We start from the raw sequence: 23544 nt of genomic DNA on the forward strand, positions 1-23544 counted from the left end.
TCGTTGTCTACTTTTTCCATCTTACAACACATGCTACCGTCTGCAGTGCCTGGCACCGACCTAGAGGTGAAGTGAAAGATAAATGGACATTAAAGAATGTAAGTGCTTGTTGTACCCACAAAAGGGCGAGGTGGAATATCTGAGTAAAGAGCAAGGTACATACTGTGAGCTGCTTCCACTCACTCTATCCCAGGACTCCCAGTGGTCCCAGGTTCAGAAAGGAGAAATGCCTGACACCAGAGAGCAGATAGAAATGCAAAGATTCCCTTGTTGGGGAACTCAGTTCAACAAACATACTGAGTTCCTAACACTTATCAGGCACCTTGGTACTTTCCGGGGATATAAACTGGGTAAGAGCTGGACTCTGCCCTAGAGAGCCTTGGTTGCCAGTGCTGGGGGGAAGCAGTGACCACAAATCGCAGTTACTTTGCCTGTTGAATTGTCAGCTAAGGGACGATGGGTGAGGGAGTAGCCCAGACAACAGTTCCTCTTTTGTGAATGATTTGAATGATACAGTAGGAAATGCATTATAAAGTCTAGGGTTGGCTCTAAATTGGAGTTGCTAAAATGTCCAGACACAGAAATCGGGTTCAAAATGACCACAATTTGAAGAAACCGTTTAGAATCCAAGGGGATAATGTTATCTCCAGGCCCAGGTCAAGCAAGAGAGGTACAAGCTGCCGGCTGAATGTTCTCCCGGGTTCCCAACTGGAGCATGGCAAACCTTACCACAAAGCTAGCAGTGGAACGTTCAGGGTCTGGGTGCCAGCCGCTCTCCAGTCCCTTCCACGACAGACTTGAGACAAGATGAGCATTTCCCTTCTCATCTCCCTCTCCTGTTCCCACCGACGGGAAACCTCGCTCTTCTGAAAAGACCAGGCTGCCCTCGCCCACCCCAACCAGAAAATCGGTCCTTGATATCCGCCCCCCACACCCCCGCGCCCCGAATCTCCGCCACGAACGTTAGTGAGAACTCTTCGCTACAGAAGCAAAGTCCCTGAATGCCTTTCATGACCCATCTTCTTCAGACCCCGGGTGCCAAAGTCTTCGGAACCCATTACTGCGTTGGGCTTCTCCTGCGCACGGGGGCTGAAGCGCTCAGAGCGCTCCCGCCCCGGCGGTCGCCCAGCCTCAGGGGACTCAGGGTCCCTTCTCCAGGACGCCCACCCGGCCAGTCGCTCCCTCCTGCGACCAAGCTCCCTGTCCAGAGCGCATCCCCATCCTCTCTCCTCGCCAGTCCCGGCCCCGGCTGAGCCTTCCTCCCCGGGCGGGTCCGGGTGGCGGCGCGTGCAGGGCGAGGCGGCCGCCGTTCTCCGGGCGGCAGGGTGGCCCAGGCCCAGCCAGAAGCCCCGGGGCCGGGACGCAGCATCGCGGGCCGGGAGGGAGGGGCTGACCAGCGGTGGCGGGGGTCCGGGGTCCGCATTCCACGAGGGCCGTCTCGGCCGGGCGGGGGCTCGCGGGGGACACCGAAGTGTAAAGCGAGGGCCCCTGGGCTGCCCAGAGGGGCGCGGCGGCGGAAGGCGGGGGTCGGGAGGTCGGGAGACGGGGGCCCGGGCTCGGCGGCCCCCGTGAGCCGCGGGGCGGCAGAGCAGGGCGCGCACCCGCGCGGTGGGCGGGCATCCTGAGGGGCCGCGGAGGGGCGGGCGGGCGCGCGCTCCGCGGGGGAGGGGCGGGGCAGCGCGGGGGCGGGCGAGGAGGCGTCGCCCCTGAGGAGCCCGGCGGGCCGCGCCAGATCCGCTCCGAGCCTCGCGGCGGCCGCGGAACCCGCCGCGGCGGCAGCAACAGGCGGCGGGCCGGGCTCGGGGAGGGGGGGGCGGAGGCGGCAGAGGGGCGGGGAACGCGAGGAGGAGCGACGCGGCCCGCGCCGCCGCCTCTTCCCGCCGCATGGACGAGCACCTCAGCCTGCTGCGCTCGCCGCCGCCGCCCTCCGCCCGCCACCGCGCCCACCCTCCTCAGCGCCCCGCGAGCGGCGGCGGCGCCCACAACCTGGTGAACCCCGGCTACGCCGAGCCCGCCGCAGGCCCCGCGCTGCCGCCCGACATGACGGTGGTGCCGGGGGACCACCTGCTGGAGCCGGAGGCTGCCGACGGCGGCGGGGGCCCGCCTCAGGGCGGCTGTGGCGGCGGCGGCGGCTGCGACCGCGACCGCTACGAGCCGCTGCCGCCCGCGCTGCCGGCCGCCGGGGAGCAGGACTGCTGCGGGGAGCGCGTGGTCATCAACATCTCCGGGCTGCGCTTCGAGACGCAGCTCAAGACCCTCTGCCAGTTCCCGGAGACGCTGCTGGGCGACCCCAAGCGGCGCATGAGGTACTTCGACCCGCTCCGCAACGAGTACTTCTTCGACCGCAACCGGCCCAGCTTCGACGCCATCCTCTACTACTACCAGTCGGGCGGCCGCATCCGCCGGCCGGTCAACGTGCCCATCGACATCTTCTCCGAGGAGATCCGCTTCTACCAGCTGGGCGAGGAGGCCATGGAGAAGTTCCGCGAGGACGAGGGCTTCCTGCGGGAGGAAGAGCGGCCACTGCCCCGCCGCGACTTCCAGCGCCAGGTGTGGCTGCTCTTCGAGTACCCCGAGAGCTCCGGGCCGGCGCGGGGCATCGCCATCGTGTCCGTGCTCGTCATCCTCATCTCCATTGTCATCTTCTGCCTGGAGACGCTGCCCGAGTTCCGCGACGAGAAGGACTACCCCGCCGCGTCGTCGCAGGAGCAGTTCGAGGCGGCCAGCAACAGCACGTCGGGGGCCCCGGCCGGAGCCTCCAGCTTCTCGGATCCCTTCTTCGTCGTGGAGACCCTGTGCATCATCTGGTTCTCCTTTGAGCTGCTCGTGCGTTTCTTCGCTTGCCCCAGCAAAGCCACCTTCTCGCGAAATATCATGAACCTGATAGACATCGTGGCCATCATCCCTTATTTCATCACTCTGGGCACCGAGCTGGCTGAGCGACAGGGCAATGGACAGCAGGCCATGTCCCTGGCCATCCTGAGGGTTATCCGGCTGGTGCGGGTCTTCCGCATCTTCAAGCTCTCCCGGCACTCCAAGGGGCTGCAGATCCTGGGCCAGACGCTGAAGGCTTCCATGCGCGAGCTGGGGCTGCTCATCTTCTTCCTCTTCATTGGGGTCATCCTCTTCTCCAGCGCGGTCTACTTTGCCGAGGCAGATGACCCCACTTCTGGTTTTAGCAGTATCCCGGATGCCTTCTGGTGGGCAGTGGTAACCATGACAACCGTAGGTTATGGGGATATGCACCCGGTGACCATAGGGGGCAAGATTGTGGGGTCGCTCTGTGCCATCGCTGGTGTCTTGACCATTGCTTTGCCAGTCCCTGTGATTGTTTCCAACTTCAATTACTTCTACCACCGGGAGACAGAAGGGGAAGAGCAAGCCCAGTACATGCACGTGGGAAGTTGCCAGCACCTCTCCTCTTCGGCCGAGGAGCTCCGAAAAGCAAGGAGTAACTCGACTCTGAGTAAGTCGGAGTATATGGTGATCGAAGAGGGGGGCATGAACCATAGCGCGTTCCCCCAGACCCCTTTCAAAACGGGCAATTCCACGGCCACCTGCACCACGAACAATAATCCCAACTCCTGTGTCAACATCAAAAAGATATTTACTGATGTTTAATATATGCTACAAGTGACATGCTGTGCTCAGTATTGTGTGGAACGTGCCCCCTTGGTCTGTGTATGCCCTTGTTTTATACATTTCCAGACCATTCATCAAGGAAAGGACGTGAAGAAGTGGAAAGCACACTTCATTTTCCCTCTCCCTACTGCTTCATACTGAAACAGGTGTCAGTTTTGCAAGTGGGCTGCATTCTCTCAGCTCTCCATTTTTTTTCTCTCCCCCTTCTGCAATATTGCAAAGAACAAACTTACTTTAAACTTCATTTCTAGTACACACCCTCTTTAAAAAAAAAAAAAAAAAGTACATCCTGGGAGGAAATGAAACTAAAGAACAGTTAGAATAACTGCCTAACCTCAGAATTGAAAAGACAGTTGTTTCTTTACTAAGTAAAGAAGGCACATACTTAAAGGATGCTTCTGTTTGCTGGACGCTTTAACATTATTGAATATTTAGTTCAGTTGCCTTCGCTGTGGATACGTGTATGAGAAGTCTAATTAGAACAATGACTTGTAAACCCACTGTAAGTTTATTTGGTTTTTTGACTGGAATTTCTATTCGGAACCCCTCCCGGAATTTTAAACATTTCTACCATTTTGAACAAAGGGAAATGCCCAAGGTGTCCTGATCTGACTAAATCAGTTGAACTCATTGGGGCTTGTTAAGCATTTTGAAACGGGGGCAGACAGGCAGATTCCTCTGAAGTTCTGTGTGTGTGTTCCTGGCAACATCTATCAAAGTGTAGAAACAGATGTATTCAGTGCTGCTGAGAGAAACAAACAAACAGAATTCCTAATGCGTCTGCGAGATAAGCTTCTGCAGTATCACAAGAAGATTAAAGTGGCAGACACTCCTTCCAGCGGAAGTTACTAATTCGGACCTGACTGATGCAGTTCCCATAGCAACCCCTGTTTCCTGGGAAACCCGAAAAAGGTTGTCATGGCATCTCTTGCTCTCTAGCCCCACCCCCTAGCCCCTGTGGTTTCCACAGTAACCTTTCCAGATGGTTCTTCCTTACAGGATTTCATAAGGAAAACCACTGTTTGAATAAACCGCACAAATAAGATTATGTCTGAGAATCTGAGGTGGTGAAATGAATCACAAAATGCATATTTTTTTACTACAGAAAGTCACTGATATCATCTCATAATGACTGAATCGGGAAGGAAAATACCACCTTTGGAATGTTAGAAATAAAATCCAGTGAGGCATGATTTGAATTAAATGCCAAAAATTAGGCAATAACTTCAAAGGATACTGTTTTCTTCCTCTAAGAAGTTTCAAGCCAACCAGTGAAATTTAAAAGCAAATGTATAAGTGTTCTGTACGTAAGCAAATGAAAGATTCAGTCGATGTACCTGAAACTTTACTACAAGGAACCTTCAGACTTCCTCTTTAAAAAAGTTCCAGATCCCAAAAACAGCACTTGAAAAGCTAAATAAACTTTAAAAATATAAAGGATGCCTGTTTTTTAACTGAGGGAATTGCAGACAATCAATAAAAAGGAGGGACGGGAAGTAACCACATTTTGGGAAAATTCCTGCAAGTTTCAGCCATATACCAGGGGTTGCCAGAAGACAAACAGAATCAGGTGAGCACTGTTTGGGGGTACTGAGAGCTCTTGCTCTCCCTCTTTGGACTCAGAACTAGGAAAATGCTGTTGCTGTCTAGATTGGCGATACTTGCAAAACCAATAGTTTTATATTAATTACATGCAGGTGCCTTTTAAAGATCATTTACAACATCTTTTCATTTTGATTTCCGTGTTGTTTACTGACCTTTGGTTTCTATTGTTTAATGACAAAAGTGTGGGTGTGTGGGGGGAGTCATTGCTCTTTAGAATAACCTTCACCAAAACGGAACTGAAAATGATTCTATTCCTTTTACTAACCCTCTTAGCTTCTGAACAACCTGTTTCCCCTTTAAAAACAGAAAAAAAAAAAAAAAGGATAAAAGGCAGAACCTACTACTATTAGATTATTGGCCCAATTTTAATTTACATAATTACTAGTATGCAGTAGTACAGTCGTTTTAAACAGAAATGGTTAGACTTGCAAGGGTAACACTATTTTAATGAAATCATTTTATTTTATATACGTTATAGGTATTATACTATGTTTTTCACAGTTATACATTATGCACAGCTGTTTTTTGATTTTGATAGGGTATAACTATTCTATCCTAAAGGAAGTGAGAGTAACCCTAATTCTAAAGCTCATAAAGTTTTTTCAGGTAATCAGAAGCCTACTTGTTTTATTATTTGTGTAGTTAATACAATTTAAAAGAATATTGAAGACTTCTAGCGAGGGGAGAGGAAAGAAAAAACAAAAAAGTAATGGAGGCAGGAGATCTGTATACCTGGTCATGGGGTCCCTGCTTTTATATCTCTATGTGCATCAAAATAGCACTCCTTTATCTGTAGTCCTTTGCTACTTGTTTGAGTTACTTTTACCATTGATCTACCTTTTGATCAAATTCTTGGTATTCTTAATGACCGTTCTTTTTGTAACCCATTTTGGTGGTAATATGTTAGACACACTATAGTAATAATGTTAAGAATAATTTTTGTATCTGTTCCTAAAAGATCTTGATGTGAAGATGAACAAAGTACAGTGACACTTTTATTCACTTTTATTTAGAAGATATAGAAACCCTGCTTAGTTCTATAAGTAAATTATGGTTGTACCATAATTTTTAGAATTGTATGGTTATTAATAGTAATATGAAGAAGACTTTTTTTTTTTTTCAATCCAGAGAAGTACACCTTTTTGAGTCATCACTTTGAGGTGGTATAATTGCCTCCGTTGCCAAATTATAAGCTCCCTACAGGTTGTAGGTTCTGTATTTTGACAAATACAGATTTTGGACCCAACACCTAGCACAAAATGTAGCACTTTGTATGTATTCAGAAATACTTGATGAGTGAATGGCAATAATCTTACATTAATGTTATTTTCAGGTTTTTTAGCTCTGCAGTCATACTGCCAGGGTTTGAATCCATACTCTTCTCCATGAGCAAATTACTTACCTCTCTGTGCCTCAGTTTCCTTATTGGTACAAGAGAATAATAAATAGTATCTTATAGAGTTGTGGTGAATGTTGAATGTTGATACAGGTATAATACTTAGAAAAAATACTTGCATACTATGCAGCAGAGATTTTGCCAAGAGATTACATTATTATTGTGATCCTTACTTACAAGTATTGTGTAATTAACACTGAACTTTGTGAATGATATGAAATACATAAGTAATCAGTGTCTTCCTATTTACTGTCTGTGTAACTATAATAATTACCATGTAATTACCGTGTCCTGGACACGTCTCAACTCTGCAAGGTAAGTGGTATTCACCCACTTCAGGAGGGTAATAAATAGATAGTTTTGGTTAAGTGATTTCCAGAGACTTCACAGCTAGCAAGAAACCCAGCTCTGATTTAAAGCCAGGTCATTCTGGCCCCCAAACTTATGTTCCTTTAATTGTGTGACTTGAAAGAGATTGAAATAATAAATCTCTTATGCTTTAAGGTTTGACTTCAGCCCATGTTACTAAATAATGAATTCCTGTAGTGAATATATTTCCAGAAACCTACCTTAGGTAGTATATTGAGAATTAACCCTTTCTTAATCATCAGGGATTTTTAACCATAGGGATTAAATATAAGGTATTTAAGTTGCGCAAAGAGATCAACTTTCCTACTAATAAAAGATTATTTTCCTATATGATTGATTTTTCTGCATTTAATATTATACCCAGAAAGCATAATCAGTCATAGTAGTGATACCTGCTAGAACAATAGATATTTTTCAGTTTTAAGATTAATTTCCTATTTTCATGTGTTTAATCTACAGTAGATGATAGTATTATGCAAATTGTTATTTTTCCATCTCTTTATACTTTGCTTAGGTTACCCAATAACCATGCCAGCAAATAGTGTAAATATTTTGACTCCCCCTTATTAAGAAAGGAGAAATTACTTAGAACAAAAGGATTGAAAGCAGAAGGAGATTGCTACCTCATTGAAATTTGTGACATTATTGCCTTACCCAGTCACTCCATGGATCTTGAAGAGCATCTGTGCTCAAAAACACATTAGAATATACTTCTGTCCCTTATAATGGCTGTAGCCCCTTCTCTAAGGTCCTAAATCATTCAGAAAACTAAAATGCATAGTGATTTGGGCTTACAGCAAAATGCAAATGAGCCTAAGTGTACACATATCATTTAGCTTTGCCAAAACAAAGACTTCACTGTTGAGCTCAACTGTACATCTTGGATGTTGAAAGGTATACATATGTCTGTGGGTACAAAAGATTCATGGGAGGAGGTGTGACTGGTGCAGTGCATGTCTGTCAAAACCCTGGGGAAAATGTATTTACCCTAGAGCTGGTGAATCCAGAGGTGAAAATAACGTTGTTATTTATTTCTTTTATGGTGCTTTAAACTGATTTTATATCAAATTTTAGTACCCACCAACTATGGTGACATAATCACAAACAGCTACTCATAAGAGTCAGCATTATATCAGTGATTTCTGAATTTTGAGACAAAATTTCTGGGATTGAAATTTTAAATGCAGAATATGAAGAAATTTAAAGTTATGGTTTATTGACATAAAATTTGTTATTTACCTTTTTGGCATAAAACGTACTCAAGCAACTGCTCTGGTCAAAGTATATAAATTCAGTGTATCTAATACCAATAATTTTTTCCTTTAAGAACCATAACTATAATTTAATGACTTCCATACATTTAAAATTTCAACATTTTCTCTAGCAGTTCCAAGTCCTTCCCACCTCTCAGCTGTGAATAGAAGTGATAACCCCTCCCACTAAGAAATGCAAAGAAGCACAAGTGCCCCCCTCCCCCCAGTCTGAAGACTTATGGAAACACTGAGATAGAGGTGAGGAACAGAAGAATGGGGCAGAGGATATTTAGGGCTTGCGTTTTAGGGTGGGGCTTTTCCTTCTGTCTTTTATTTTACCTTTTAAATGAGAGTAAGACTATTATTTCCATGCTACTAATTTCCTGTATTTCATTTGACAGTATTTTAATAGTCATTTGTTTTCTGTAACTTGCAGGGAATGGTTGAAAACCTTTGAGAGAGGGCAGATCAGAGGAGGCAGGAAGAAGGGAGGGAAGCCATGCAGAGCCCAAACCGTGTGCTATCATGACTCAGCTCCTAACCTCCTGCCAGAAAATGGCCATTGCTATAGAGTATATGATAATAATATTCTTTATATGTTCATGCTCACCTTGCAAATTTAATTTAAATGATTCAGACAGGTTAGAAAGTTTTCAAATATTTGTCTTTGTTTTCATTGTGCTGTAAACTAATTCTGTCTTTGGAATTATAAAGAAAAAAGCATTTTACAAAGAAACATTTTCATGGTTCTTCTCCCCACCCCCCCGCCTTTTTGTACTGAATGTGTTTTTCCTTGCATTTCAAATTTTGCACCATTAACTATCAAATACATTAAAGAGGAGATCTGGAAAATCGGCTCCATCATTTTCTTGGAAGCCATTTTATTACTGTTGCAATCTAAGTAGTGCAGAATAGGAGCTCTAGCCTGAAAAGTAATTCCTGGGATTCTGGTTGTTAGTAAGTTAGCATTAAATGAGAAAAAAATTGTGTTTTGTTGTATCTGAAGAACATTAAGAATAAATTTGTGCATATAGGGCTCTGACTTTGCAGATACAGGGATCATACCTCCAGCCTGGTGATAAAGAATGGAGAGAAGCTTTTTCTTTTCCAGTGAGCCCCCAACATAACCCCCACCCCTTTCATCAGAACACAAAGGCTCTTGGAAATCTTTATTGAGATTCCCACTAACTTTTTAGAATGAAAGTTAACATTGCACTTACATGTTATATGTCAATCATCACTTCTATTTCACTGTTTTTTTGTTAAAGTTTATTTTAAACTCCTGTTCTTTATGGAAATTCTCTGAATCCTAAGGTTCTTATTTTTATACATTTAAACATGTTCCTTAAATTAAAACATATGACTTAATTTGGAAGAGAAACCAATGAGGGTAATTTGTTACACACACACACACACACACACACACACACACACCCCTCACCTGTTATTTTCTATCCTAAGATATATTTACTTTCTGTCTACAGATCTAAAGAGTCTAAAATTGGTGAATTTCCAAAGTATGTGTTTTCATTCATATGTGGTGCATAGACATTTACAAAGCATTTTTATTTTTTCAAAACCTTGCTTAAAATGCAGATTTATTGCCTAGTGTTATCAGTGTATTTATTAATGTCATAGATTTATAAAGTAGTAAATACGTCCAATCTATCACTGAGCTTAGTCATTTCACCTCCTAAATATCCCTGAAAATTATCTACTTTTCAGCATCACTGCCATCACCACTTTAATCTACGCTACTGTCATCTCTATCCCAAATAGGTATGAAAGTCTCTTCACATGGCCTTGCTACATTTCCTATGGCCCATTTGACCCATTCTCCACCTGATAACCAAAAGCATCATTTTGAGACTCAAACCTAATTGCATCACCTGCCCCTGCTTTAAATTCTTTTAAGGTCTTTACCTTGTTTTTTGGATAGAGACGCAAATGTTTAACACAGCCTTCAGGGCCCTGCATGGTCTATCTAGGCCCTGATCTTCTAGTTAGGGGTTAAGCTACCCTTCGCCCTTAATCTGTGGGGGATCCTTGTAGATGTTCCTCCTGTCAGCCCCCTCTTCACTTTGTTACCTTATACTTTACTTCAGTATTCCCTCCAGGATATCTCTCATGACTGGTTTTATCAGTTCCCTGTTATGGTACATTTCATCAAATTTAAGGAGCCTTCCATTATAGGGAAAACTGTTATTCTATGTGCCACTGGGGGGGGGGGGGGCGGGGAAGCTGCTAATTTTAAGGGATAGTACCAGGGATTTTAAGGTACATCCCAATTTCATAGATGTTTAAGTCTGAAAAAGTATGTCTTAGAATGAACTGAATATAGTATGTGCTCTTGAGATAGCTGTCGTTTTATATTTATTTGTGTTATATGATTAATGTCTGTCTCTTCTATGAGAGTAGGGACTCTATCACTCTTTGTTCATCACTGAATGCCTTCCCATTTCCTCCTAAATCTGCTCCAAACGGACTTTCACCCCATCGCCTCACCAAGAGTATACGTTTCAAAGTCACTGGTGACCTCCTGTAGCTCACCCCAGTGGTCATTTCATTTGACCCATCAGAAGCATTTGGTGCTTTGACATACTTCCTACCCTCCTGGGAAGAAGTTCTTCATTTCACTTCAGGGCATGACACTCTGTATTTTCTTACTACCTCCCTGGCTCCTCCTTCTCAATCTCTTCTACTGGGTCTTTCTCATCTCCCCTGAGTCTTAATGTTTGAGAGCCCCATGGGTCATAGCATAGTCCTTAGCCCTCTTTGCTTTCTGCATTAGGTCTTATTCTCATAGCATTAGACTATCTATATGTAAATTTCTCTCTCCTACCTGGACTTCTCCCCTGAACTTCAGTTTGAATTTCCAACTACCTGCTTGACATCTCTACTTAGATATTAGGTGGGTATCTTGAGCTTAATATGTCCGAAACTGAGCTTCCCTCTCCTCTCCAACCCTTGCCACCAAACCTACGTCTCTTGCCCCTTTCCCACTTTCTATCACTGTAACTTCAATTTTCTGGTTGCTCTAGCTAAAATCCTTGGAATTTTCCTAGATTCCTCTCTTTCTATCATACCCCTTATCCAGGCTATTGTCAAATCCTGTTGGCTCCTCTCTCAAAATGTTTCCAGTCTTAGTTCTGCAAACACCAGTTCTAAGCTATCATTATCTCTCACCTGGATTATTAGAGTACCCTCCTGACTGGTCCACCAACTTCCATCCTTTCCCCTGCTTAAGTCTATTCTCAACAGCCAGAGAAAACCCTTTAAAACACTTGTCAGGTCATGTCACTTCTTTGCAACAAAACCCCTGTTTGGCACTCCATTTCACACAGGCTACACACTAAAGGCCTCACATGGCCTGCAAGGCCCGACCTACTCAACCTCACCTTACCCTTCTGACCTCCTTTCTGATTCCTCTCCCGTTTGACCCTGTACAGCTGCTGTTCCAGCTTCCTTGATCTTTCTCAAAGAGACCAAGCGTGCACTACCTCAGGGCTTTGCACTTGCTGTTCCACCTGCCTGGAATGCTCTAACATCTGCTACCTGCATGGCTCGCCCCATCACCTCCTTAGGTGTCACCATCTCATTGAAGCCTTCCCTCGCTATTCTGTTTAAATGAGCAGCCCCCACGGCACTCACCTTTATCCTGTCTCTGTTTTGTTTTCTCCTCTAACATGAGATATTTTGTTTATTGTCCATCTTCCCTTCCCTTCCATGAGAATAAAGAATTTTTGTCTATTCTTTGTTATTATATCCCTCAAGACCTGGAGTAAAGTTGGTGTTTTGTAACTATTTATTCAAGGAAGAGATGAGAGGAAGGAAATTCCGACTTGGATGTTTTTAAACTATAAGCAAAATTTTCATGTCATGTATCTATGCTTCATTCTTTCACTATGAGGCTTATACTCTTCATCATTGCTGTTATGGGTAAAATTTCTTGTACCTGGTTTGCTGGAGAAGGTTTCCATTTGGTAAAACATGCTGCAGCAGGTTTTCCCCCACAAAGTGCTATCCAATTATGGGGGTGGAATTCCTTAACATAAATAATTTTAAAAATAACATTATATATCACTCCTAATCACCATGGCTACCTGGAGTTGGAATGCTTCACAGAGACTGCTTCCTACCTAGCAGCTAATAAGCACTATTTGTAAATGATACTCAATATACACTTGTTGACTGACTGGCTTACATAGGACAGCAAAAATCAGAACAAATAAGTGATATCTCCAGGAATTTACCTATCTAGCAGACATTCTAAGGAACTTTGCTGTAAGTACAGTCTTGGTTTTAATTAATGGTGAGTCCTAAAATATCCATGGGGTTTTCATTACTATGGACACTGATTGAATAAGGCATTAGATATTTCATCAGTGAATCACCTTAAAGAATTATATTGCTATAGATATGGCCTTACCCAATAAAATGATTCTTTTACAAAATAACTTAATTTTTTAAAAGAGTTTATTTATTTGAGAGAGAGAGAGCACAAGCAGGGTGGAAGGGCAGAGGGAGAGGGAGAAGCAGGCTCCCCGCTGAGCAGGGAACCCGAGGCAGGGCTCAATCCCAGGATACTGAGATAATGACCTGAGCTGAAGGCAGCTACTTAACCAACTGAGCCGCCCAGGCACCCCTAAAATAACTTAATTGTTTATGTAATCATCAAGATATATGGGAAGATCACAAAAAATGGTAATTTTTTTAAAGTGACTTTTTCATGTATAAAAGAAGAGGGGGACATTGAACCCACAAGCAGTAAGAGCAGATTCTCAGAGTGACTTTTATAATGGCAAAACTTAGGTCACTTCTAAATAAAATAGGTGAGGGGCACCTATGTTGGTATAGGGAACATATGTTGGTATATGTTGGTATAGGGAAATTTCCAGAAGCTTTGAAAAACTGACATGTGTAGTACGGGAACTACTGAGACTAAACTGAAGTATTGATATGAAAGAAGACTGCAGATACTGCTGTGATTTTAGGTAATATCATAATAGATGCACTTTAGGTAATATTGTAACAGTGCAGCAGAAAATGCAGGTACTCCACATATGAACAGAAAGGAACCTTTTCTATACCACTTCTGAGTTTTCTCCTTTCCCTGGGTTTCTCAGGCACATCAGACCAGACTTGACTGGGTGTTGCCTCTGTACATCTAAGTGGAACAATTTCCTTACGAAACATGCCACCAAATTTTAAAAAAAACCTGAAGCATGTGCTTGGGATTACATATATAGACCAACAGAAGTTAGAAACTCGGGGCGCCTGGGTGGCTCAGTGGGTTAAAGCCTCTGCCTTTCGCTCAGGTCATGATCCCAGGGTTCTGGGATCGAGCCCCGCATCGGGCTCTCTGCTTGGCAGGGAGCCTGCTTCCTCCTCTCTCTCTCTCTGCCTGCCTCTCTCCCTACTTGTGATCTCTATCTGTCAAATAAATAAATAAAATCTTTAAAAAAAAAAAAAAAAAAGAAGTTAGAAACTCTTTTTGCCTTCCATCACTTCATACAGTTAAGCCCACATAGGACAGAGATCATTTCTCTTCTGAGGACACATTGTCAGGACTTTTTAAAGGAATGTCACAAAATAGAGAATTGAAATTAATAATTTTCATTTCTTATTTTTTCATGTTTTTTTTTCTGATTTGGAATGCAGAATCATTACATTGTTTATTTTTGTTATTTAACCCATATGGATTTTACTGGATTTTCTGTTATAAACTGGAGTATTCAAGGTATTAGAAATTATAACAGGCAGCCTCACATGCCATTACATTTTATATTTACCTCATGTATGACTATAGGACAAAAAAAATTCAGTTATTCACCAATAGATTACCTCTATAAGAAATTATAATAAAAAGCATGTTAAACAAGAGTGACTCTATGCTGGATTTCAAAATGTAGTGGGTGACTAAAAACCACAGACAGAATATTATCTCTAAGTAAGAACTGTGTTTGAATTGCCTTATACCTATATTCTAAAAATCTTTTACCTGCAACATTTTTTTTTCCTTTTTATTAATTTTTTCAGCGTAACAGTATTCATTCTTTTTGCACAACACCCAGTGCTCCATGCAAAACGTGCCCTCCCCATCACCCACCACCTGTTCCCCCAACCTCCCACCCCTGACCCTTCAAAACCCTCAGGTTGTTTTTCAGAGTCCATAGTCTCTTATGGTTCACCTCCCCTCCCCAATGTCCATAGCCCGCTCCCCCTCTCCCAATCCCACCTCCCCCCAGCAACCCCCAGTTTGTTTTGTGAGATTAAGAGTCATTTATGGTTTGTCTCCCTCACTTATCTCAAAAGATCAGTTTATTTTATCAGACTATAATGTGAATTAAGGATATTTATTATTAATAGACCTAAATACTGCTCAAAGTAGGAGTGATTACAACTCAAGCTCATTTTTCCATGACTTTCTACATTTTTGACAAAGCTCATATCTTAACACATTAGCAACTTTAATTACTGAGTGAATTTAAACTTTTTTTTTTTTTTGCTTGCCAAGAGTACATAATTTCCAAGAGGCCAATCAGGAAAGTGTACATAATTGAATGAGAAATTTTTCTAGTCCTTGGGCTAATGCATTACCATTTTGTTGGCAGAAATGATAGAGGTTGTTGGTGTGCAGCCAACTCTAAGCTGTTTAATAGATGTCGAAGTACAGACACATCAAAACAAAGTTCCCATAAAACTCCATGTTGTGGAATGATTGTAACCCCTTCCCTCACCAAATACGAAGTTAAGTAAGCTGGGTGTCTGTACCTCTTTTGCTCAGGCCTTGGCGGAGGTGCCACTTACTTCTTCACAAGCTTCATAATTACAGAATTTTGACCGTTCTTATGCTCTTTTCTTGCTTCATATGTTAGAAAATGTATTTGGTCAAATATCTTCAATTATAGGTCTCACCATTTTCTATTACACTTCACCCTCTGTTTTTGTAGAGTTGATTTCCAAACTTAAGTCAGTGTCCATTCTTCTAAGCCCTTCAGCTCGTTTCCTAACCGCTAATATAAACATTATGATTACCATTCAGATGTCACTTTGATTTCTTGTTTTGTTAAACTGCAACTCCCTCCACACCCACAGTCCATTAGGATGCCGAGCTCTACCATACTTATTTAATAGTCCCAAGAGCCTTGAGGCAGGGGCTGACACACAAGGTTTAAAAAAAGGCTCAGCTTCTTATAGAAGAAGGATGTAATAGTAGCAAGAGAAGGACAGCTTAATAAAACCATCTCAAGATAACCAAAGCTACAGTAGCACTGAGCAGCAGCTAGGCACTTAGGAAATGAAATGGGTGCCAGATCATTCATGTTACTTGTAATTTCTTGTAATCGGTAGTCATTACTAGCTACTCGACCACTGTAACTTTCAAATTCTCATAATGAAAATTCAGAACACTGTGATGCAAAAGTATACCCCTGCTGTATTAGTGTTAAGAAGTTGTATCTTTCATAAAGGACGATCAAGTATCCTCCAGGCCAATAAGGAAAACTTTTTACTAGATGATTGCCCAGCAAACAGTAGGGATACAACATTAGGTTTAGTAAGTGGATGATTCTTCTACAAAAAGCACATTCAAGTTCCAGATCACCACCGGTAGACATTTACCACTGAATTTCAGATACCTGCCAAAACCAGAACTGTATAGGAAACAGTCTTCTCTATGTATTATGATGGATAGTATTCACATCTTGAAACCTGGAACTGAGTTTAGCATTTGCTATTTGTGTATTTAGAAGTCTCCTTTCTACTACTGTTAGTAAATCTCTAAAATACATTAATCTGATTTTTACATATCTGCTTATTCACTCAGTGGATATTTACTGAGTACTTGCTATGTGTCAGTCATGGTGCACAGTGACAGGGATGTATTCATTCATTCAACGTACAGATTGTCTACTCTGTCCAGCCACTATTCTAGACTCTAGACATGGTAGTGAAACAAGATAGTCATAGTTGACAGAGGAAAGCATCAAGCCTTGAACTTTTATTTCTTGGTTCTCCACAGACCCTGGTTAAGCAGTTACTATCTTAATTTGTGATTTCTTGAAGTGGTGCATAACTATGCAGAGTTTATATTTTAAAGGACCAACTGATTGAATGTTATTTGTGTAATGACAAGATAAAGTACAGGCATGATAACTAAAATACAGTTTTCACCATATTCATTTTGAGACTGTTTCTCCCTCTCTCTCACTCTCTCTCTTTTTGCCCCTCTCCTTCACTCCCCACCCCCGCCCCTGTGCCCACCCACCACTCCTTCCCTCTCCACTTCTCCATAACACTTATCTGAGCATGGGATTTCTGTTCACTTCAAAAGAGTTCTCATCTTAAGTCACCACGGTGGGATGTACTGCCAGGAAAGAAATCAGCCCTTGGAAATACATTGAGAAGATTAACACACATATCTATCTAAAAAACAATACACACTCAGAATGTTTCAGATGGTTCTAAAGGTGAAGATAAAGTTTTATGTTCAAAAAGCAATCACATTGGTTTGGACTACATTTGGAAGTGGGTATTAATAAGGACAAAAAGTTCATACTTTAAGCATACTCAGAAACTTTTTCTAATTTATAAAACTAAGAGCTTTGATATGTGGCTGATAAGCTCAGAAAATTAAATTGGTTGAACTTTCAGGGTACCAGTAAAAAAAAAAAACCCAAAGTTATGAAAAGTATAGTGACTAGAATATTTTATATTGACATGAAGTCTACAATTTTTTAAAATGCTAAATATATAGTAAATTACTGTGCTTTGCCCAACAGATACCTGAAGAATCCCACATAGAGAACTGTAGAGCTGCACTGACAAGTAGGATTCTCATTTTCAGATTGCCTCCATCAAGAATGCAGTGTTGGTTCTATTGCTGACGAGTGGTGATCTGTCTGCCTGCACATGTTTTGTTTTAGCTGACATTAAACCTGTCTCTGATAAATGCTTTATATAAAGGAAACGGCTCTAAAGCTCGAGGATTCTCTTCAACTTGTATGCAGTATTAAAGATAATGATAAAGAGATAAAGAAGAATATCAAAAAATATGAAGGGATCATTTCAGCCTTTTGACATCTTGATGAAATCATTTCACTCAAAAACTAATCAGTACTGCCGATAAAGAAAACCTAAATGTCTGTTTGTAACAAGCCAACTGGTACTGTTTTCCTCTTTAAGTTAATCACTGGACTATGTTGAATCCTGAGATACAGCAAAGTTATCTTCTGTGTTCTGGGTTATGTGCAACCTTATTTGTGAAGGTGTGTTTTGTACCAAAGGCTCTCCTGCATAGATTGGCCCATTTTACACGTAAATAAGTGAAGTCTACACTGTGCCCAGATGAATGGTATTAAACAGACTGGCCTAAAAGAAATGTGCCTTGCTTGATTAAACATCCTTTTATTTTTTGATTCAAAATGATAGATTTGCAATTAGTCTCATAGGTAGCTTTTAGCTTGAACATAAATTTAAAGATACGTTAGTTCTTATATGTTTATCTATTTTAACTGAAATTTTAATATTTAGTTATAGTTTTCAGCAGTTCATGTATAATATACTCATTCAAGTTAGTTTTCATGTGATGTTTGGTGTGGTGAGACAAAGCACATTCTTAAAGATAGAATATTTCATCTAATGTTTATAGAATTTCCTTCAGATTATATCTGTAAATGTTTCTTGACTCATTTTCTATTTTTGTATTTTATTCCTTTAGAAATGGAACTTTTTCAATAAAAAAAGCAAAGTTTTAGTTGGAAAAGAGATTTAGGAGGTCATGAAGATGATTTCCCATTTGGGGATATTTCACTTCTGTGCCATTATTAATGTATTTACTGTGACATTTCAGCAGAATGGTAGCTATTTGTATATTATTTAATAAGCCTTATGGAAAGTCAAACTGTGAACATTTGGTATACTGAAGACTTTTTTTCATTTTCATATTTTATTTTTGAAACATACCTGAACAAATGCATAAATAACCAATTTCCTGTTATTCAAGTGCATAAGGATGCTAAGTTATAATAAGAGGGCTTGTAGAATTTCCATTACCACTGAAGTATTCCAGTAGCAAAGCCAAGATTATAATACTTTCTGATGCCATGTAGAAGGAAATATGGTGATGAATTACATTGTTAATAGGAAAGAATAGGTAACTGAAACAGTTTTATAGCTATTAGCAGCAACAGATGGGTAGGAGATATAATCCAGGTAACTTTCTTTGAGGCAATGTCTACAATGAATTCTGTAAAATCTGCTGGTATTTTTCCTATGGTCAAAATTTCGAGACCAGATCTCTCTAGGAAAAAGTGAAGTAAAAGAGTGGTAAGTATCTCAGATTTGAGCTATGTGAACCTCCCATCTGGGTGATTTGTGATTCAAGTGAAAACATAGCCAAAGCCACCATCATGTTTTTGTTCTGTGTTAGCCCACGTACGAGAGACACTGGCCCAGAGAATTGTCAATCCATTCTAGCCACCTAATACTCATAACTGATGATCCCAGACTGGTCAACAGTAAAGTAATTCACATCAGCTATTGGCATGATTGAAACAAACCAATTAACTGTCCTATAAGAGGTCTTTGACATTCAGATGTTTCAGTAAGGATCAGTAGGCATTACAAATATAGACATAAGTACCACCTTCAGGAAACACCAATGACACAACTTTAAGCATTATGTATACTTCATGTCTGCATTATTATTATTATTACAGGCCACAGTTTCAAACAAAGACAAAGCCTGGACTTTGCAATAAAAGCACAGAATGGCACCAGATGAGTAGACTGTCATATCCAGTATGGTTCACCCGAATGTGTAGCAAAAATATAGCATTGGTCTAGATATCATGAGACCAGAGTACTTACCCACTTTCTACCCGTGGGATGCTAGATAAGTCACTCACCTTTGCTAGGCTACAGTTTCCTGAATTGCAAGGTGGGTGTGCTGGGTTAAATAATCCCCAAAGCCCTTTCCCAGCCTCCAAATCCTCATTTATATACATTTGAAAAGGCTTTGAAGAATACTTAAAGTACTCAGATTTTCTTATGCATCTCAGAAGGAAAGACTACATTGAAATGAGATTTAAACCTTGAAACTGTCATAAATACACCATCCTTCAAATTGAGTGTGAGAAGAGTCTTTTTCCTCCTCCGAGAATTGTCACTGGCCTCTAATGGGATCACGAAAAAGTAGAAAGTCCACTCAGCAGAATAGAAACAGATTAATGAAATTGCTGGAAAGGAGGGGAGATTATTTGTTGAATTTAATTAGATGTCAATATGATTTGAAATTGTATATGAAATGCTAAAATCAGTGCCAGAGCTTTACTACACACTCAACATAACCCCAGAGCAGAAGCGTGGGGAAAGGTTAGAGGGATGGGAGTGTTTACCTTATGATCTCTTGATTTTTTTTTTGCACGAGAGGCAGTTTGTTAGAGTTTAAGCAGGTGCCTGTGCCTTAGTGCTCACTCTGCTGATAACTCAGGTGTCCTAGGGAAAGTCCCTTTGACCTCTCTGACCCCTAGTTTCTTTATCTGTACAATGAAGACTTTAGTAATTTGTCTGTTTCTCTACATCTTTGAAAATTCTGTAACATTTTCAGAATGTCCTGATATACATATATGTGGACATGTTGCTCCTCTCCAGGCACTAAGATGCCACAGATCTCTGCTTACATGACGGAACAGACTGCAAATCCAGCTGTTCCTATTTCTAATGGACCCTCAGCAAGACATAAAAAAAGTAACTTCTAATTTTGACCGTGGCTTACCTATTATGACTTACCATTTCATCTTTGCATGTTGAGTTAATTGAAACAAAATTTCTGTTCCAGTGAACCTTCCGTTTAAATTTTTGTAGTTTAATAAACACTTAGCAAACCAGAATTAAGTATATTAGGCTTGCCAATGAACTGTAGCCGATTGCAAGGTGCATTTTTGTCACATTAAGAAGGTAATGCTGTTTTAGTCCCAGAATCAATGGCTATAATTTGAAATAACATTCACAAAATTTTGTAAATTTTCATGAATACAAAAGAGGCCTGATAGAGCCATATTGTAATTAATTTTGCTCAGGAGTGAGAAACAAAATTCAGGGATAACCCAAACACTTCTGTTTGGCTTTTGTGGACAGTTGGGAAAAGAACGGTTATAGCTTTTGTACAACATAGATAAGAGATAATTATACCCATTGAAAAACAAGAGTATATTCTGGTTGCTGGTTTTATGGTAGAAAGAGATAAGGATAGAAAGATGCTAAAATATGGACACTAGGGAAATTGTTAAAATGATCGTCCATTTGAGTAATACAGAAATATTTTGTCATAATGAGATTATTTGTCCAGAGGTTTTAGTCTTATATCCTTCCATTCAGAAAAGGGGGCAGCTTTTAAAGGCCTCTATCATAATAGGAAATGTATATTTTAACTAGCCGAGAAGTTCATTAAAACATTTAATCTGATGATTTTTGGTTTTGTGAATTCAGTTTAGGTGTAATTGAGTCTCTTATATATTCGTGTTAGTGATATTTGTGAAAAGTAGTTATCTATTTTTTTAAAGTTGATGAAATTTGCTCAATGGTGATTCTAGCAAATTGTGTTAATATTGTATCTTGCAACAGTTTGTGAACTGACCGTACAGAAACAAACCACAGTAGTATCTCTTCCAGTAAACTGTATCCATGATGTGATCTCTTAATACTGGGTTTGGGTGGGAAGGTTAAGTAGTTTATTTAAAACTAATTGTCCAAGTGTTTTTCCTATATGCCAGAAAATTGTATGATTATAAACCAAATAGTAATATACTCTTCGTTTTTTTCAGTATAGGCCATTTTTGGAACTACCCCATAATATGGTATAATTTCAGTTAAAAGTTCCTACAAGGGAAAGCAAACAGTGTATGTAGTATTTCTATGTCGTATGTTAATGTAATAAGAACAGTAGTCCATTTTTGAGATCTTAGATAGTAATTATGCAGATATCCAAATACAGTTTTTTTCAATAGCGGTGTCTTACATTTGTTTATTATGTCAGACTTTGTAAAGATCCTCCATATCTTATTTAATCTTTAAATAGGCATATAAAGTGATAATACGATCTGAGGTTTAGAAATTAAACAACAGATAGAAAGATCAAGTGACTTGCCCAAGATCATATGGCCAACAAATGGCTCCAAATCTCATTTTTTTACCCTGTTCTCCTTCTGTCATATTCTTTTGCCCCCATAACTGCCATATCTTTAAAACTTTAACTAAAATCTATTCTAAATGATATGTTGGGAAATTTCAGGTTTGGAGGACAAGGTATTTTTTGCTCTTGTCAGCCCTTCTTAGATACTTCCAGAAGACAGGACATATTAAGTCCGCAAACCCTGACCACAGACACCAAAGCCATGTGATGTCAAAATTCTAGACTGAAAAGTTATCTTCGTCACTGATGTTAACTTCCTTTTTATAAAACCTACCCTAATGACGGAACAGTTGAAAGAAGCAATAACCCAAGAAACAGCACACATTCTGACCAGTGGCTCCGACTCTCAGCTTGTTGTTGCCCATCCCACGTGTTCTGTAATGAGCAGAGGACAGGTGGGGGTGGAGCGGGCAGAAAAACTGTCCTCATTTTTAATAAACTCCTTATTTCTTAAAACTATTAAAAAAGAATTGGTTATCAAATATTAGATAACTGTATTAGTACCATTTAGCCATAGTTCGAATATGCAGTAAAGTTCATCCACATATTTAAAAATTAGGTAATTTCCCAGATAAAATTAAAATCTGACGACTGCTCAGTTTGAACGTGGAGAAGGTTCATGTGTTAAGTCGTGACAGAATACCACAGTTCAATTCTTTTTTTTAAACAACAGAGAGGCACTGTTGCTGCTTTCCCTTGTAAATCAACAGTCTGTGATACGTTCTGTACCCTTACTGATTAGCAATGCAGTGTTACTGTGCATAATTAAGTGGAGCATATGGTATATGATGTCGGAATTTACAATTTTCTCACCTTAAATTTAGTTCTCTTTATCAAACAGTTAAGTCAAACAAGTATTATTTTGTATGGAATGAAATAATAGTCATTCTCAAATAATGGCATAATAAATAATGGAATTCTGAATAAAATGTAAAATCAAACACTTTTTTCTATATTCTTTCAATATTGACTTATGTTAGTTTATCACTTATTAATGTAAAGCTTAAGTAAGTTCTTATGCCGTGTTCTCTAATGTTCTTGTCATAATAAATTTGAGCCTTCTGTTAAGTAAATATAGTAAATATCTGTGAGTTGATTATGTGATATTTTTATCTGATCCATTTTAAAAACTTGTCATTGGCTTTAAAGTGTTTTCATTGCAAATGTTATGTGCAGAATTCAATAAAATTTAAAAAAAATCCCATCATTCCTATGAATTAGTTCCAAACTCTTTCTTTTCTCTCTCTGTCTGCCTATCTGCCTTTTCCCGTTTTACTTTTGCAAAAGAGGAAACATCAAAATGGAGACTACTGTCAGTAGCGTAAGCATCACCAGTCTCTTCGGACTGTTCTGTGTCTTCCCCCGTGAGTCTTGGGAGGACTTCTGGGCATTACACCTACCGAGTCTTGGGGATGCCAACATTGCCTGGGTTTCTTCCCTTGCTCCCTATCATATACATTGTTGGGGTCCCAGAGGAATCTCATGGAAGAAAAAAAGTATTTGTAATAAGCCTGTACCTTCATACTTTGTGTCTGTTATATGAGAAAATTGAAGCAAAGCAAATGTATGAAGGTAGATACAGCAGTGCCCCTGCTCTCAGACAGCTTCGAGTCTGATAGGTGACGTATGGACATATTTCTATGCCCGTAGGTTAGGATTCTCACTATTAGATCGAGAACAGTCTCGATGAGACAATGAGAAAGTGTTAAATAAGGACATGTTGTTTGCGATGTGTATTCGCTATCATGTCCGGTATTTTTTTGCACCGTGACAGACTATAATTTCTACTAATCAGCCTGTGCATACCCATTGTTCTTATTTTGTGCTTAGCAATGTGGATCTTAATTCTTTTTCCTAATAGCAGCTAGTTACTCAAACGTGTTTGTGCTTTCGGAATGTCAACACACGCTACATCACCAAAACAGAGGCTCTCTTGTTTCCATCTGGAATCTTACTTTGTCTTTAAAAAAAAAAAAAAAAAGTGCAGATTTAGGCTGCCTTACACATGTAGTAATTAGCTATTAAAGAGCAAAGCATATTTTTCTAAGCCTCTGGTTAATACAAGAAAGAACTGTTTTTAAGCT

The 23544-nt window shown here is 40.7% G+C and overlaps 1 protein-coding gene across 4 annotated transcripts; it reads left to right on the forward strand.

The window, feature by feature from the left end:
- The first annotated feature begins 1756 nt into the window (after positions 1-1756).
- Positions 1757-22653, forward strand: KCNA3 (potassium voltage-gated channel subfamily A member 3). Of its 4 annotated transcripts, none has more exons than XM_046010494.1 (3): positions 1757-5212; positions 8397-8523; positions 17049-22653. In XM_046010494.1, the coding sequence occupies exon 1, from the start codon at positions 1885-1887 to the stop codon at positions 3619-3621; it is 1737 nt and encodes a 578-aa protein (XP_045866450.1). In that variant the 5' UTR covers positions 1757-1884; the 3' UTR covers positions 3622-5212; positions 8397-8523; positions 17049-22653. The 4 variants fall into 4 exon arrangements, with proteins under 4 accessions (XP_045866450.1, XP_045866451.1, XP_045866453.1 ...); XM_046010495.1 differs by having other exon boundaries at positions 8400-8523; XM_046010497.1 differs by lacking the exon at positions 17049-22653 and adding an exon at positions 8702-9069.
- The last annotated feature ends 891 nt before the right edge of the window (positions 22654-23544 follow it).

This window comes from Meles meles, chromosome 1, assembly GCF_922984935.1.
Source record: "Meles meles chromosome 1, mMelMel3.1 paternal haplotype, whole genome shotgun sequence".
NCBI lineage: Eukaryota > Metazoa > Chordata > Mammalia > Carnivora > Mustelidae > Meles > Meles meles.